General features: G+C 49.8%; 1 protein-coding gene across 1 annotated transcript in view; it reads right to left on the bottom strand.

Moving 5' to 3' along the window:
• Positions 1–625: 625 nt before the first annotated feature.
• The window catches only part of PLXNA2 (plexin A2), a 210,109-nt gene continuing 195,895 nt past the window's right edge, over positions 626–14,839 (bottom strand). Inside the window, exons 23-32 of the mRNA XM_003792201.2 lie at positions 13,804–13,870; positions 13,410–13,556; positions 12,615–12,774; positions 12,117–12,220; positions 8,389–8,488; positions 7,263–7,453; positions 5,686–5,855; positions 2,917–3,129; positions 1,858–2,008; positions 626–1,141 (exon numbers count right to left, since the gene is read on the bottom strand). Of these exons, the coding sequence (XP_003792249.1) occupies positions 1,046–1,141; positions 1,858–2,008; positions 2,917–3,129; positions 5,686–5,855; positions 7,263–7,453; positions 8,389–8,488; positions 12,117–12,220; positions 12,615–12,774; positions 13,410–13,556; positions 13,804–13,870 (1,399 nt within the window). The 3' untranslated portion in view covers positions 626–1,045. The remainder of the gene's footprint in view (positions 1,142–1,857; positions 2,009–2,916; positions 3,130–5,685; positions 5,856–7,262; positions 7,454–8,388; positions 8,489–12,116; positions 12,221–12,614; positions 12,775–13,409; positions 13,557–13,803; positions 13,871–14,839) is intronic.

Raw genomic sequence — 14,839 nt, 5'->3', positions numbered from 1 at the left:
CTGGTTTATGACAGGGGCCGATGTAGAGTAGAGCCTCCCAGTGTCCTCAGGGCGGCCAGGAATCGGGTTTAGGAGAGGCTCACCTCACCCCACTTCTGAAAGCAACTTTAGGGCAACCAAAAGGAAAAGTACCAAAGACCAGCTCCTCCTTTACTGAGGTTTGGGATTAAATAAAATAAGCAAAACAACAGCAGAAAGCATCAGCGCTCTGTAGGTATGCATCTCCTCTCAAGATAGGAGAATATACAGATGTGTGGCACGGAGAGCTCAGTTTCCAGTCAGCCAGGTGGAGTGACTCGGTGGCTTTGCAATCAGGGCAGAGTTCCGGAGTTCCACACTCTGCTGGCTGCCGGGGTCCCAATTTCATGGGCCGCTATTTTTGCAAAGTGTTTGGTGTGAACTTGTGCTCATTCTTCTTCTCCTCTTCGTTCTCCCTCCTTCTCTTTCTCTCTCTCTCTTTTTAATTTCAGGGAAAAGGAGACAAACACTTTCCCTCCTGTTTCTCTCAGCATCTCTTTGCAGGCTTCTTCTGGCATTTGGGAACAGGAGTTACAGAAGGAAGGAGGCGTGGTGGGGACAGAGGTCAGGGAGATAGAAATCAGAATTAAACAAAAGTTGAACAGGATTAACAGGGCAGCTTTTTGTTTTGTTTTATTTCTGTTTTTTCTTTCCTTTTTCTTAAAAAAAATTAAATAAAGTTCTCATTATTTCCCTAATATACATCAAATGAGTTTCATGCAAAGCAGCAGTCACAGAGGCAGAACCGTGAGGCTCCCACCTCTCAGCCTGAAGAACCACCTCCTCCTGGCCCGGCTCCGCACTCGCTCTGGCTGTGGATGGGTGATGCCCACTGGCTCCCCGGGCAGGAGCTGGCTGTGAGGAAACTTGGCTGGCGGAGGAGAGAGGGGCCCTCCCCTCTCCCCAGAGTGGGGATCTCAGGGGGCAGCAAGCTCTGGGGCCTCATCCCCTTCACTTGTCCTTCCTTCTGAGACTCCCCGTGTGACTGCTTTGATGGGTCCTTCCACCCCGGAACTGGAGGCTGTTCTCAGCTTTCAATGGACATGGCGTTGATGAGCTGCTCCACCTTATAAGCCAGCCGCTGTCGCCGGGCCTGCTCATCCTGCTCTAGGGCCCCGATGAGCTGAGGAACAAAAACAGAGGTAGGACAGACTTCAGGACCCAGGAGAGAAGACATCATTTTCTGCAGTCCTTCCCCAATCACCCTTCTGTCTACCTTTCCATTCAGTCTTCACGAACATAACCTTCAATAATTGAAACGATTAATTAAATAAACACACACACATATATACATGTATGTGTATATATCGTAAGTGTTTAAAACAGGCTTTGGCCTACAGGAAGGGCTGTGCAAGTGGTAACTCTCGCTACTACTATCACTACTTTCGGGTTCCATGTTCATGCACGACTCGTGAATTTTCCAAAGGTGTCCTATTCAATCTCTATTTGTGTTAAGTCTACCTGTTTATCTGAAATGTAACTGACAGGCTCTGCCCAAGGGCAAAGAATAGTTTGATTCATTGTTTAAGAAAAAATGAAATTAATTGTACAACACTTTGAACTGAAATACAATTAAATTATTGAAAGTGTTATTTATTGGCTGCACAATGATGGAGAGACAATGAAATGTATAAGAAAGGGTTCAGTGAATCAGAAGAGGTTGGGTTGCCTTATAAAGGAATGCTAATGATTCTTGAGCTCACAGGTTTTTGACTCCATGGATATGTTTTCTAAATTACTGTCTATTGTTATTAATATTTAAGGACTGAGTCAGGCTTCCTGGTTAGCTGAGATGCTCTAGGCATGCTGGTTTCTGTTCGTTCTGAGGCCATGTCTTACCTCCTCACTGTACTTGCTGACATAGGAATAGATCTCATTGAGAGCACTCAGCATGTTGAATTCCACGGCGTGCAGGCGGGATTGCTCGGCGAGGTAGGCATTCATGTCCTGGTCACTGATGGCTGGAAGCTTGGCAATGTCTGCGTAGTATCTGCCATGGTGGACAGGACAGGTACCTTGATGGGGACTCAGAAAACATTTGCCTCTACCTAACTTGGCCCCATGGCCCTTGAAAGCACTGAGTGTCCCCAGTTGTTGACTCCCTTGTTCTCTTCTGATGTGGCTTCCTCTGGCCTCTTGCTTTAAGCAGAGGTTCAGAACTAAGTCCACTGTTTCTTTGGGAGATTCCCTCAAGCTGAGAGCTCCTGACTGCTGCACCCAGCAGGGTGGTTACAAGCCCAGACTGACCAAATTCATTGTGTTCAAATCCCAGCTTTGCTACCTGCTTACTGTGTGATACTAGGCAAGTTATTTAGCCTCTCTGTGCTGCAGTTTCCTCATCAGTAAAATGTGGATTATAATCTTGCTCTATCACACTGGCAAGAGTGCAGTGGCATCATCATAGCTCACTTCAACCTCAAACTCCTGGGCTTAGCAATCCTCCCGCAGCAGTGTCCTGGGTAGCTGGGACCACAGGTACATGTCACCACGCCCAGCTGTCTTTTTCTTCTTCTTCTTCTGCATTTTTTTTTTGTAGAGATGGTCTCACTATGTTGCTCAAGCTGGTCTCAAACTCCTGGCCTAAAGAGATCCTCCCATCTCAGCCTCCTAAAGTGCTAGGATTATGGGTGTGCATTACCATACCTGGCTGATACATATAAAAATGTTTATGACAGTGCTCAGTGGTTAGCATGTGCTCAATAAATGGTAATTAAGATGACAATCATCTGACTTCCAAGAGCACAAAGCCACCCTTTGTCCTCACAACAGGGAGTGTGAAAGAAGGAGGGGAGCATGAGACTGAGACTAAATACTACCTGAGTCCTAGGTCAGTGACGCCTCAGAGTAGAAGATGAGAAGGGAGACAGGGGCACCAGCTGTTCTCAGGGTGCTACTGACCTCTCTACCCAGCTCTTGTAGCTGGGGATGTCCTTGGCATAGAGCAGCTTGTTGGAGGGGGAGTCCTTGCCCAGCCGGTGCTCTGATGTTGAGCAAGAGTCCATGAAGGTCTGGGCCACCACAGAGAGGCAGGCGTCCGTGATGCTGCCCTTATGGATGTCAAATACAAATTGGGGGTTCTTGATCACGTTCACCCAGAAGCGCAGAGGGAGGCTGTGGGGAAAGACAGAGTGGACTGGATTATGTGGGTCACTCATGTCCCTTACACAGAACACTGATATTCCTCCCCTAGCCTCCAGAACGTCAAAATGTCTACCCCAAGGAGCAAGGGATTAAAACTGTAGAAAAGGAGTCCAGCTAACTTAACTGAAGCTGTTTCTGACCCCGGAGAAAGGAGAGGCATGTTGTCCCCTAACGGGGCACTGACCCTGTTCTCTAATGAGCCAGTGGTGGGCGTGGGTGCATGCTGTTCCCTCCTGGTAGTTTTTTCTAAAGGCCTCCACGCCCCCAGGGAAGTCCAAGTACAGAGGACAGCACAGTTTCTCAGGACTTCACACAAAGCCAGCAGACTCCTGGAGTCCCTTCATAGTGCCCATGGCCATTGTCCAGATGGACGCAGCCAGCAGCCCCAGGCACCGCCTCAGAGTGGGCACAAAGGGCACCACCTGTGCTCCCCGCCCAGCCCTGCTGCAGGAGCCACTTCCCAGCACTGGCCCGGCCTGGCAGGGCAGAGGAATGGGCTCCCCTGGGGCAAGTTCTTTCAGGCCTCTCCCCAGGGCATCCTTGTATCTGGGCAGGGGCAGAGGGAGACGAGGAGGCCATTGTTGGTATCCTGGGAATGACTGGCTGTAGAGTTTTTCCCACCCTGCGAGGAACTGGTCAGTAGTTAGGAGACTTCCTTCTGCAAGTCGGGAATTTATCGCCAGAGGAGAAAGATTTTTTTCTGCTCCTTAGACCATAAGGCGGATAAACCCGTTCATTCTCCTTCAAAACCAGAACAGCTGCTATTCTTCCTTCCTTTTCCAGCTCTGCCTTCTCTCCCTGCTGCCTCCCCAGTCTTAACTCTTTTGACTCCTCCGTAGAGGGAGCACTCTCCACCGGCTTGTCCTTCTAGCCTGAAATGATGTTTCCTAGTCCCAGCTCATCCTTCTTCTCCCCTTCTTCATCTTCTCTTGGGCCTCATGGACCCCAAAGTATCCCAAATGTCTCAGTAGCACCAGGTCTTGGGAAACATCAGCTTGGCCCACCTTGGAGCCCTTCCACTACAATTCCTGCCTGTCTTCTGAAGTGCAGTGGGATCACTCACTTTCCTGTAACCCGAGAGGAGCTGCCTCAGCTGAGAGCTGACTTCTCTCTTCACCCTCCTCTTCCTCTGGCAGCTTTAGGGAGCTTCTAATAATCTTTCCTTGGACATTTGCTCTTTGAGGTCTGGCTAAGGAAACTCTGTCCCCACCACAATGCCAGCGAAGTGCATTTCTATAATATTACTTGGGTCTGGCCAGCACAAAGAAGGCATAGAGATGGGAATAACTCAGTACTTTCTCTTGATTTCCCTGAAATTACTCACTCCCAGGGCTGGGCTGGGGACCTTGCACAGTAAAGGAGACAGCCATGGCCTTGCCCCAGGAATACAGATGGAAGTCCGGCCTTTGGCAACGTGAACTGTGGGCTCCTCATCCCGAGGCCACCCCAGCCTCTCCACATCACTCCTCTGTGATCAAAGCTGCAGACTCAGGAAGGCTCAGTGACCACCGCACTAAGAAATAGATGGGCCTGGGGTTGGCCTTTTCCAAAGTGTTTTGTTGGTTGCTAGGACTTTTGATTCCCAAATAACAGCTTGGGCCCATCTGTGCCGGCTCTGTTTTCTGAAGAGACCGCTGACTCCAGACAGCTGTGTGGGCTGCCTGCCCAACCCAAATGCCTGGACCTCCCCTCTCCCTTCTCTGAGCTCTTTCCCAAAGGAAGCCTTTGACTTTGGCTCTTGGCCAGTCCCCGTTGGACCTGAAAGCCAGTCTCTAGGTTGGTTTGTGGTCCAGGTTCAAAACCCAGGAGGGAAAAGTTTCATGCCAGGGGCCTGAGGGAACTTCTCCCACTACTGGTCAGAATGCAGAGGTGACTTTAGGGGAGAGAGTCACGCCTGCAGGGCATTTTGCCTGCTGCTTCCTGAAAGCCATAGTGCTGGGGTAATCACTTGGCCTTCAGAGATCAAATTTGCAATAAAATCCTCCTTGTCAGTGGGCTTAAGTCTGCAGCAGGTGTGAGCTCCCGCCCGAGGGCTGGCCAGCTTTGCCAGGGGTCTAAGTTTAATTCAGGGCTTCCTCATGAATTCTCCAGAACCCAGGAAGTGCCTTGGGTTTTGGCCCACTCAGAATGCCCCACGATGATGCCTGGCTCTGAAGCTCCACTGCAGGTTTCAAAGGCAGCTCTTTGCATAGGCCCCCTCAGCTTTCTTCTCCTGAGAAATAGAGGTCTCAGGTTCAAGGGAGGAGGTTCTTCCTGGGGAATGGTCGTAGTCTGAATGGGCAGAGCTCAGGCATGCACCCTGGTGCCAGGCCTCAAGTCAGGCGGGCCTCACTTGGCATAGACAGCACGGGGCCCACGTGGGCTCTGCACAACATATGTGCGCTATTTGCTCTAGGAGCATCGGATCACCAAGCCCAGCTGAGAACAGGCTGCCCTCTCATCTCCCAGGGTCGCCGCAGGTCCCCAACCCTCACAGCTCCAGGCCTCTCCAGGCACTGTCTCCTGCTGAGCTCCCCTGAGGTTTACCAGTTGCTTTTCCAGGTGTGCCGCACATCTGTGTCGTGGATGCTGTGTCTGTCTGCCTGCTCATCCAGGAAATCGAACATGTACTTGATGGCCAGGGGGAGAGCGCTGCCCCGGTGCACAGTGCTAAACAAGGTCTCAAACAAGTCATCCACGAACTTCTGCAGGGTGCCCTGGGAACGGGAGGGGGGAGTGAGACAGAGGCTGGGCATCCCAGATGGTGCCTTGGGCCCATCCTGCCTTGGAAATCTGCCTGGGGCACAAGGCAGGGTGGGCAAAGTGGCAAGGGTGGGGAAGAGTAATGTTGGGAGATGGGAAAAACTGTATGAATTGGGGGTCCTGCGGAAGAGGCTCTTCTCCATCCTGCAGCCACCTGCCACGTTCATTCTTGTGTCCACGCCAGGTGGATGTGGACTGAGGGCCTTAGACAGGAAGATAGGAAGGGCTTTGAGTGTAGGCTTCCATGAGGGAGTAAGAGTGCACAGGCTGGTAGGCCAGTCTGGAGAAGGTGTCCGAGGAATGAGCTGGAAGACTGGGTACAGGAGCATGGCCAGGGAGGGTCTGATGGGAGGTGTGAAGAGCCTTAAGATATCAGTGGCCTGGGACAAGTGTTGTCTGGAGTTCTAGAAAGTGGGCTGCAGGTGAAGGGTCTAGAACAGTGGTTCTCAACCTGTGAGTCGTGACCCACGGGAACTATATTAAAGGGCTGTGGCATTAGGAAGGTTGAGAACCACTGGTCTAGAAGAATTCCCCAGACAGAGCCCTGATCTACAGGGCCTTGGAGGGTCTCTGGAGATGGGAGCATTTCATAGGCTCATGTTACCCCTCGAAGAGTCAATTAGACCTCTGGCTTCTTCCAGCGTCTCTTAGTTGGTGTCTTACCAGTATGCTGAGCATATTAGGCAAAGCTGAGATGAAGACTTGTTGCTCCACTTCTGGGAGCACGTCTGAGAGTTCTAAGTTGGATGCCACTGTAATAGGGGTCCAGCGGCATTGCCGTAGGGTTAGTGGGAGAGCGATGTGAATTCTAGCCTGGCCTGGAAAATGTGGGCTGTGTGATTGCCACATCATGGGCATATTCTGTTCTCTGTTAGAAGTCTAGAGGATGTTGCCTCACTTCCAAAATTTGGGGTTGGTTGGATGAGATGGGATGGGATGGGATGGAGAGGAGGAAGCCTTCCCTCCGATTACTGGCAGGTCTGGCCCCTCTGCTTTCCTTTTGTTTGTGGCCAAGGCAGGTAGAAAATGCAATGACGGTGGATATGCAAGCCAGCATGTCTGTCCAGCTAACACCCATAAGAAACTCTGCTATCTTCCTAAGGGTGCAGGGGCCCAGAGGGAAGAGAGCTGCTCCTATAAAGCATAGTGGTAATGTCAAGCAGCAGGCAGAAGTTAATGACTGCCATTTTTGCAAAGTGTGGAGAGTAGCAGGTCTGACCCCTGCCCAGGTACCTGGACTACGGCTAGTGTGAATGGGTTCCCTTGGAGGACACACACCAGATGTCCTTTTTGTGTTGAGGTGGACATCACCATACTCTCCAGTGAGGAGCATTCCCTGGCCCGGGCACAGCAAGACTTACCTTGGTGGCCAGCAGTCGGGTCAGATAGATCTCAGACACCATCTTGCTGCCCCGGTCACCCTCCTTCTGGTCACCATGGTCATGGTTCTTCACCAGATGCCACACCTTAACCCCGCTTTCGAGGTCTGGGGTGATCATGGGGGCCCGGGAGCGCAGGCTGTCGGGGCTGCCTGTGTACCTGAAGGAGGAGTCTAGGGAAGGGGCAGTGGACAGCTGTGAGTGACTGGCCTGCAGGTTCCCCCAGCCTCCCTGTGAGCCTGCTGCATGCACTTAGAATAACCTCATTTCAGGTGGAAGGGGACCCATGGGACCTCATAATTGGTGGATTATTTGAGGGATCCTTGGCTGACATGAAGACAGAGGAGTATGAAGTCTTTAAAAAATTTTTTAGAAATTCTCTGAGCTAGAGAGACCCTAGGGAATTTAGGAGTTCCCTCTCCTCTGATGCTCCCAGCAATGAATAATTAATGAGTAAAATGCCAATAGGACACTTTCATTGGTGCTTTAATAGAAATCTGGATATTAAAGTGCTACAAGTTGTAATGCTCCCCTTGGCCCTTCTCTCTTGGGGCCCAGGATGCAGGAGTTCCTAAGCCCTTTACCGAGCTGCTGGGTTCAATCCTGTGGTGCTCTTTAGCTGGGAAGCCTGAGCGCATACAAGAAACCAGAGGAGATGGAGTCAGAGAGAGGGATATGCTGTCACCTCATTGCCCCAGAGGTAGGTAGAAGGACAGGCTGAGGATGGCTGATTTCTTGTCTAAACTGGGACACATCTGGAGTAAAGGAGGGCACTATTAATAATTCAGCCAGGACAATAGGCATAAACTGGAACTCGGATGTATGTACCCCCATCCAGGGGCTTTCCTGGTTCTGGGCCACTCTGACTCCTTTTAGGCCTTGGATATCAAAAGAAGTCCCCTGGTGCCACCTGCTCCCACAGCTGTGGGGACAGTCTGTTCTGGGAATGACTGGACCAGGGAGGAAGAGAAACAAATGAGCCATAGCCTAGGAATGGTGGCCAGGGCCCCCTCCCTCCCCCGCCAAGCACCCCCTGCTGTTAGAGTGGTGGTGAACAGGCTCCAGGAGGCCCCACCCTGAGCTGCTCTGATTTCTTGCTAGTCCTCACCGTATCTGCTGATGGACGTTCGGGAGATGCTGGCAGAGGCAGGGATGTTGTAGGAAGATGTCTGTTTGGGGACCAGCGCCACCACTGACCTGTCTGACACCTGAGAAAGGTACAAAAGGTACAGTATGGGTGAATGCAGGTGTCTGGGGAAGTTGAATAGTCAAGTACTTCTAGAGGGTTATAAACTAGGTGTGGGGTAGGGAGCAAGCAGTTCAACAACACCAGGAATAACAATTGCTATGTGTTTTGGAACGTTGACTGGGCTAGAGCTGCACTGCCCAATATGGCAGCTACTTGCTACATGTGGCTATTGAGCACTCAAAATGTAGCCAGTCCGGGCTGAAATGAATGCTAAGTGTCTGAGTCGAACTGTACTCTAAATGTACAATATACACTTGATTTTAATTACTTAGTATAAATAAAAGATTATAAACCATCTTAGTAATTTTTGTATTGATTACATATTGAAATGGAAATTATTTTAGATTGATCGGGTTACATAAAATATATTGTTAATATTAATTAATCTGCTTGCTTTTACTTTTTAATAGCTAGTAAAGATGTTGAAATTACACATGTGACTTGCATTACATGTCTGCCTGATGGCACTGGACTAGATGTGGCTTCCCATCAACCCTGTGAGTTACATATAATTATTCCCATTTTACAGATGAAGGCATGGAAGCAGAGGCAGGCTAAGTGGTATCTTCAAGTTCACATCATTAGTACACTGGTAGAGTTGATATTTGTAGCCAGATCTGTTAGGCTGTAGAGCATGTGTTCTCATTACCTATCTTAATCTGGGATTTTAATTCAAGTTTCACTGGTTTGAAGCCCATTTACCCTTTTGGTTCTGATTTCCTTCTGACCTGGGTCCTGTAATGCCTGAGCTACTTTGATGAGTTTCACCAAAGGGGCAACTACCCTTGGGGAAACAGAGAGAAAGGTGGTACCTGGTCCCATCCTCTGTAAGGGTGCTGAGGCTCAGCACCCGGCCTGTAGGGAGAGGGCTGATAAATGAGGAGCCATATTGAAGACATTTGGGGCCATTTTGATTTAAGATTACCTTCCATCCAATAAAAACAGAGAATCCCTAGAATTGCGGCGATCCAATTAAACCCTTAACGCACAGGGAATAAAACAGCTATAATAATGTTATGGGCCATAAAACATTCCTATTAAACCATTTTTTATTTTAACAATTTTTATGAACTTTATAAGTTTGATTTATAGTTGCACCAGTCATAAAACCATCTTTCTGGGTCTTAAATTGTCAGTCCTTCTCTCCCACCAAAAAAGAATTAAATGTTGGGAAGTCAAACTATAAATGAACATTAGTGCTAACGAGATTCCCTGATAGCAGGTTTTAGTGGTGGTGTTTAATTTTACCCTCCCTATAAATCTGCAGGAGCCTGGGAAGTTTTTTAACATCTCTTTGTTAATTAAGAATATGCAGATTTTCTTCTGTAGGGGCTCCAAGGACCTTTGACTCTAGGGAGGGTAACAAGAGGGCAAGGCTTTGTCTTGATGTTATAAAGCTTGGGTGCCTGGAAGATGCTAAAAGCTCCATCACTTCCCAGCTGGAGCAGCTTGCTGGACTTGTCAGCAGTTTGCATCACCGGCACTGAGACTGGGAGGGGGTTCTCTCTACCTCTGTCTTTCAGGAATTCTCACAACTGACAGCCCAGAAATGATCCTCTGAAAGCTTGTCAGGGGCAGGGGTTTACACTCTCTGGGAGAAGAGATTACGTTATCATTTATGGTTTCTTATCATTTACAGGAAGATTCACAAGGTGACTCATACAATCACAGTTCAACTCAATTCTGGGTCTAGTGATTAAACCTCTTTTGTCCTTGGTTTTTCTCTCTTAACCAATAGGCAGTGTAAGTCTATGGTCAGACCTGGCTGGGTCTGACCTTGGCTCTGCCACTTACGAGCTACATGACTTCACCTCTCTGTGCGTCAGTTGTCAATGGGGATAATATTGCCATGAGGATTAGAGGAGTTAAAACACATAACGGCTAAGAGCAGTGCCTGGTGCTCAGTGAGCACTCAGAAAGTGTTGATATGAGTGTTGCTACTATGGACACCATCATCATCACCATCTCCCAAAGGGAAGAATACTCCCTGCTGTCCCCTGTCACTCAGGGCTAAGTGTGGGAAGTGCCTTGCATTCAGTAAAAGCTCAGTAAATATTTGAGGAAGGAGTGCATACATGAATGACAAATGACATTGGGGAATTGAAAGTGCTTTGTGTGATGAGCACCATAAGAACAGAATATTCCATTCTTCTGACTGGGAGCCATAGGATGGCTAGTTTAGCTATAAGCATTAGAGCAGCAGAGACAGGAGAAAGGCCCTGCTCCTGCCCTTTTGAAACTTACAATTTGGGAGCATAATGCTATTCTCTTTTCCTCTTCCTTATATAGCTGTCATTGGTTTATTAAAATTGTTCTACTGGGTGCATTAAGCACTATGTGAAGTATGTGTGTGTGTGTGTGTGTGTGTGTGTAGAATGTACAGAATTATCAGGGAGAGAGCGAGCATAGCTACCTTGTGTATAAGTACACATCCTGGATACCTCACACCCTTCCAAGTCAGGGTCCTTATGTCCATTTTACAGATGAGGAGTCCAAGGCCCAAAGAGATTGAAATCACATTATCAGCCAATGGGGAAGTGTGGGTTTAAAGACAGCTTCCAATGCCTTTCCTCTTCCCACTACACCACACTCACTCATCTGGGGCAGGAGAAGAGTATTTCAGGGGATCCCCAGTGCCCACAGCTTCCTCTGGGCCCCTGGAGGCTCGCAGTGGCCTGGTGGTTGGCAGCTCGTTGCTTGACAGCCCAGCCTGCCAGCCCCCCTGCACACTCCCCCTTCTGAGGCAGGGACAGGGGAGGTTATTATTAATCAGACAATCCCATGGGTCTTGCAGCCTGAGGCACTTCCTCTGGTTGGTTTAATTTCCCTTGGTGTCTCTCATTTCCAGTTTCTATTTCAGTATTTTTCCTGAATCCCAACCTGTCTACCTGTGCTTAATCTTACAGAGACCCCCAGCTGCGAGTGGTTACCATGGGAGGGAAGAGGAGGTGAGAGGGGATACCTCCTTGATCGACTGTTTTTTTGCTGGGTTTTTTATTTTTATTTTTTTTGACTGCTCATTCAATATGACTGCCAGTATATTAAGCACTCCCCCAGCTATATTTAATCAATTCCACACAACTGTATGGGGCAGGGTTCACTATGTGCCCCATGTTATAGGGGTGAAGGAGAGCTTGAGTAATTTTCCCAAGGACATTAGCTACCAAATGGCAGAATATAAGACCCCAAGACAAGTCTAACCAGTTCCCCCTACACTGAAAGTAAGAAGTGTGAGCTGTGTTCCTAAGATGTCAAACAGGGAAAGTGCCAGGCAGTTAGCGGTAGCTACCCATGTGGGGGCTTTGCCTGTGCAATTGTTTCTGCAGATGTGGAGACACACAGGGTAGATATGCCCAGGCCTTACTGCAGACCTTTAATCCACTTCTGTGGGTGCACTCTGGGTACCTGTCATTTTTGACGCATTCCCCTAGTAATCCTCATGGGCAGCGGTGCCTGAGAATCGCTGCTTTTACACTTGGGGAGGAGGTGGAAGGGGAGAGAAGAAAATCCCTTTCGGAAGACTTTCCAGGCCTTAGAGGAGGCCTGGAGAGTGTTCAGGAGGTCAGGCAGGGAGGCCCTGCCCTCACCTGATAATGCATCAATGTGTTCAGCCGCTTCCAGTCGCCCTCGATCTTGGTGGTGATGTCCTCGTCTTGCAGCACGACCCGGGCTATCCGGCCCTGGCGCCACTCTGAGTGGAGGGGGGCGGGCAGGTGGCAGTGTGAGGGGAGTGGAGGCTGTGAGCCAGGGTCCCATAGTCTTGCCTCCACTAGGGAACTGGCACTGTTGGCCCCTCAGTCTGCTGCCATAATAGAGCTTAGAGACCACTAGGACTGCATGGGGTCCAGACAGTGGGTGGACTGGGGAGACGCATGGGCCCCCCAGAGTCTGTCACACCTGAGCAGGCAGTGCCCGAAGGGAGAAGCATTTCACGTGGCCCTTGCCTGGCCAGGGCTCAGTCATGCCCCCAGGAGTGCCCTGTGCAGGGTAGGGTCCCCTTCTCCAACCCCTCCCACGACCTGAATGCTGCCCAGGAAGCAGCTTGTCTGCCCTTTGCCCTCATACTCCAAGACCAGGCTTCCTACCCAAGTCCATGTCGACTGCCCTTGGCCGCTGGGAATAGGGCACATTCTTATACACGGCATCGAGAATCTTCTCCTTGACCTGTGTGATGGTGTCACAGTTCAACACCTTCACTGGGATCTCTGGACTATTCTCATTGTCGGGGTTGACACAGTTCAGGATCTACAAGTGGGTGACAGACAGTGTGCATGACAAGAGTTGAAGGAGCAGTTTGAGAAAGAGGGTCAAGGCCTTTGTCCAAGGTTCACTTTCCTTACAGGAGAAATAGAGATGCTTTGTTGGTCTGTGCCTCAGTTTCCCTCACTTCCCTGAAGTTTGCCAAATGAGAGCCTGAGTAGTGTCCATCCCTTCTCCCTTAAAGAATGAGGACTCTACTTTCTAGTTCCTGGATGGCTTAGGGGAGACCTGAGGCACCCCAGGGGCCTAGAGAAGGTTCTAAATATATCAAGCGCTAGCGTCATACCTTCCCAAAGCCTCTGCATCAGGAGTCTACATACTCTCACGTCTTTCCCACAATGCTTATCACCCCATACCTAATGATGGGTGACCTTATTTCTCCTCTAATATTGGCTAGGGTAAACTGAGGCATCGAGAGCTCTCAGGGTCCACCAAATGAGACAGGGTTGAAGCAGCTAGGCTTGCCGGCCTTGCCTATGCTCGGTCTGCCCTTTGGGCTTGCCCCAGACCATTCTTCAGTCTCTTTATTGGTCCCCACAACTGCCTCTGAGGTCAGAGGGTAGGCTATGCATCAGACGCAGAGGATGTTTGAGGTGTCCCTGAGCTTCTGGCCTCCTCACCAGGGTCTTGTACTCGATCTGTTGCCGGATGAGCTTGTCCTCGCTCAGGGAGTAGCGGGCCTCTCCCGTGATCGCGTCAATGGGGCCCTTCTCCATCTGCTGTTTGATGGCACAGTACAGCATGAAGAGCGGCTCCCCGGCGCACTCCTGTGGGCATACGTGGGCAGGGAAGTGTGGGTGCTGGCCTTCTTGGGTTTGCTCATTCTCCCCCTCCTCTCTCAGAGCTGGGCTAGTGGGGAGAGAGGCTTCTTGGGCTCACTTTGCTTTGGGGCACCCCACCAGGTAGGCGCCTGCTCCTGAGGGCTGGAATCCTTATGCACCCCAATGACCAGGATCAGAGCAGGGCCACTACCCTGCTCTGGACTCTGAGTCTCCAGCTCATGCCCCTTCTCACCTTCAAGAACTTGTGCAAGAGGAAGGCAAACCAATTGGTCAGCATCTTCTCAGCTACAGACTCTGTCCTAGGGGAGAGAAAGGGGTAAAGTATTCTTTCACAGAGGGGTCTCAGTGGTGGGACGTGGGCCAGAAGCCAGGAGACCTGGGTCCTAGCCCTATTCTACCAATAATTATAAGTGTGACCTTGAGCGATGCAAGGGCACCCTCTTTCTGGGTCTCAATTTTCTTTTCTTTCTTTCTTTTCTTTTTTTGAGACAGAGTCTCTCTTACTATGTTGCCCTTGGTAGACTGCCATGGTATCACAGCTCACAGCAACCTCAAACTCTTGGGCCATGTGATTCTCTTGCCTCAGCCTTGTGAGTAGCTGGGACTATAGGTGCCTGCCACAATGCCCAGCTATTTTTTTTTTGTTGCAATTGTCATTGTTCTTTAGTTGGCCTTGGCCAGGTTTGACTCCGCCAGCCCTGGGTATGTGGCCGGCACTATAACCACTGTGTTACAGGCTCCAAGCTGGTCTCAATTTTCTTAAGCCCGGAGTAGAGGGGTGGGAGCTTTCATCTCTGCTGGTTTGTGCTACTCTGAACTGCTGGCTACTGAGAAAGGCATTTGATCCCCATTGTATAAAGGAGCAGTTCTCCCTGCTTCCTTCTGGTCTGAGAATGACAGAGAATTTTCCTTTCTCTCTGGGATTTCATACACACCTGAGCACTCTGTTTTGCATATCTGGATGGTATCAGGTACCTTCCCCTCCACATACACAGAGTTCCAATCCTGACCCTGCCATGTACTGGCTGTGTGACCTGGGGCAAGTCATTTAGCCTCTCTGGATTCAGCCTGCCCATCTCCAAAGAGAGACAGTGGTAATAACACCCACACCCCCACAGTTGTTGTCAGGGTTGAATGAGTTAATATTTGTAAAGTGCTAAGAACAGCGCCTGCTACCTGCTAAGCACTCTGTAATACTGTCATTACTGCTGACATTGGGGTCCAGGATCCCAGACCCTTAGGTAGAGAGCTGTGCTGAAGTGTTTAGC

The sequence above is a fragment of the Otolemur garnettii genome, unplaced genomic scaffold (genome assembly GCF_000181295.1).
Source record: "Otolemur garnettii isolate 467f Iridium unplaced genomic scaffold, OtoGar3 scaffold00055, whole genome shotgun sequence".
NCBI lineage: Eukaryota > Metazoa > Chordata > Mammalia > Primates > Galagidae > Otolemur > Otolemur garnettii.
Note: the sequence above shows the minus strand (reverse complement) of the source record. Positions and strands in the feature narration are given on the sequence as shown.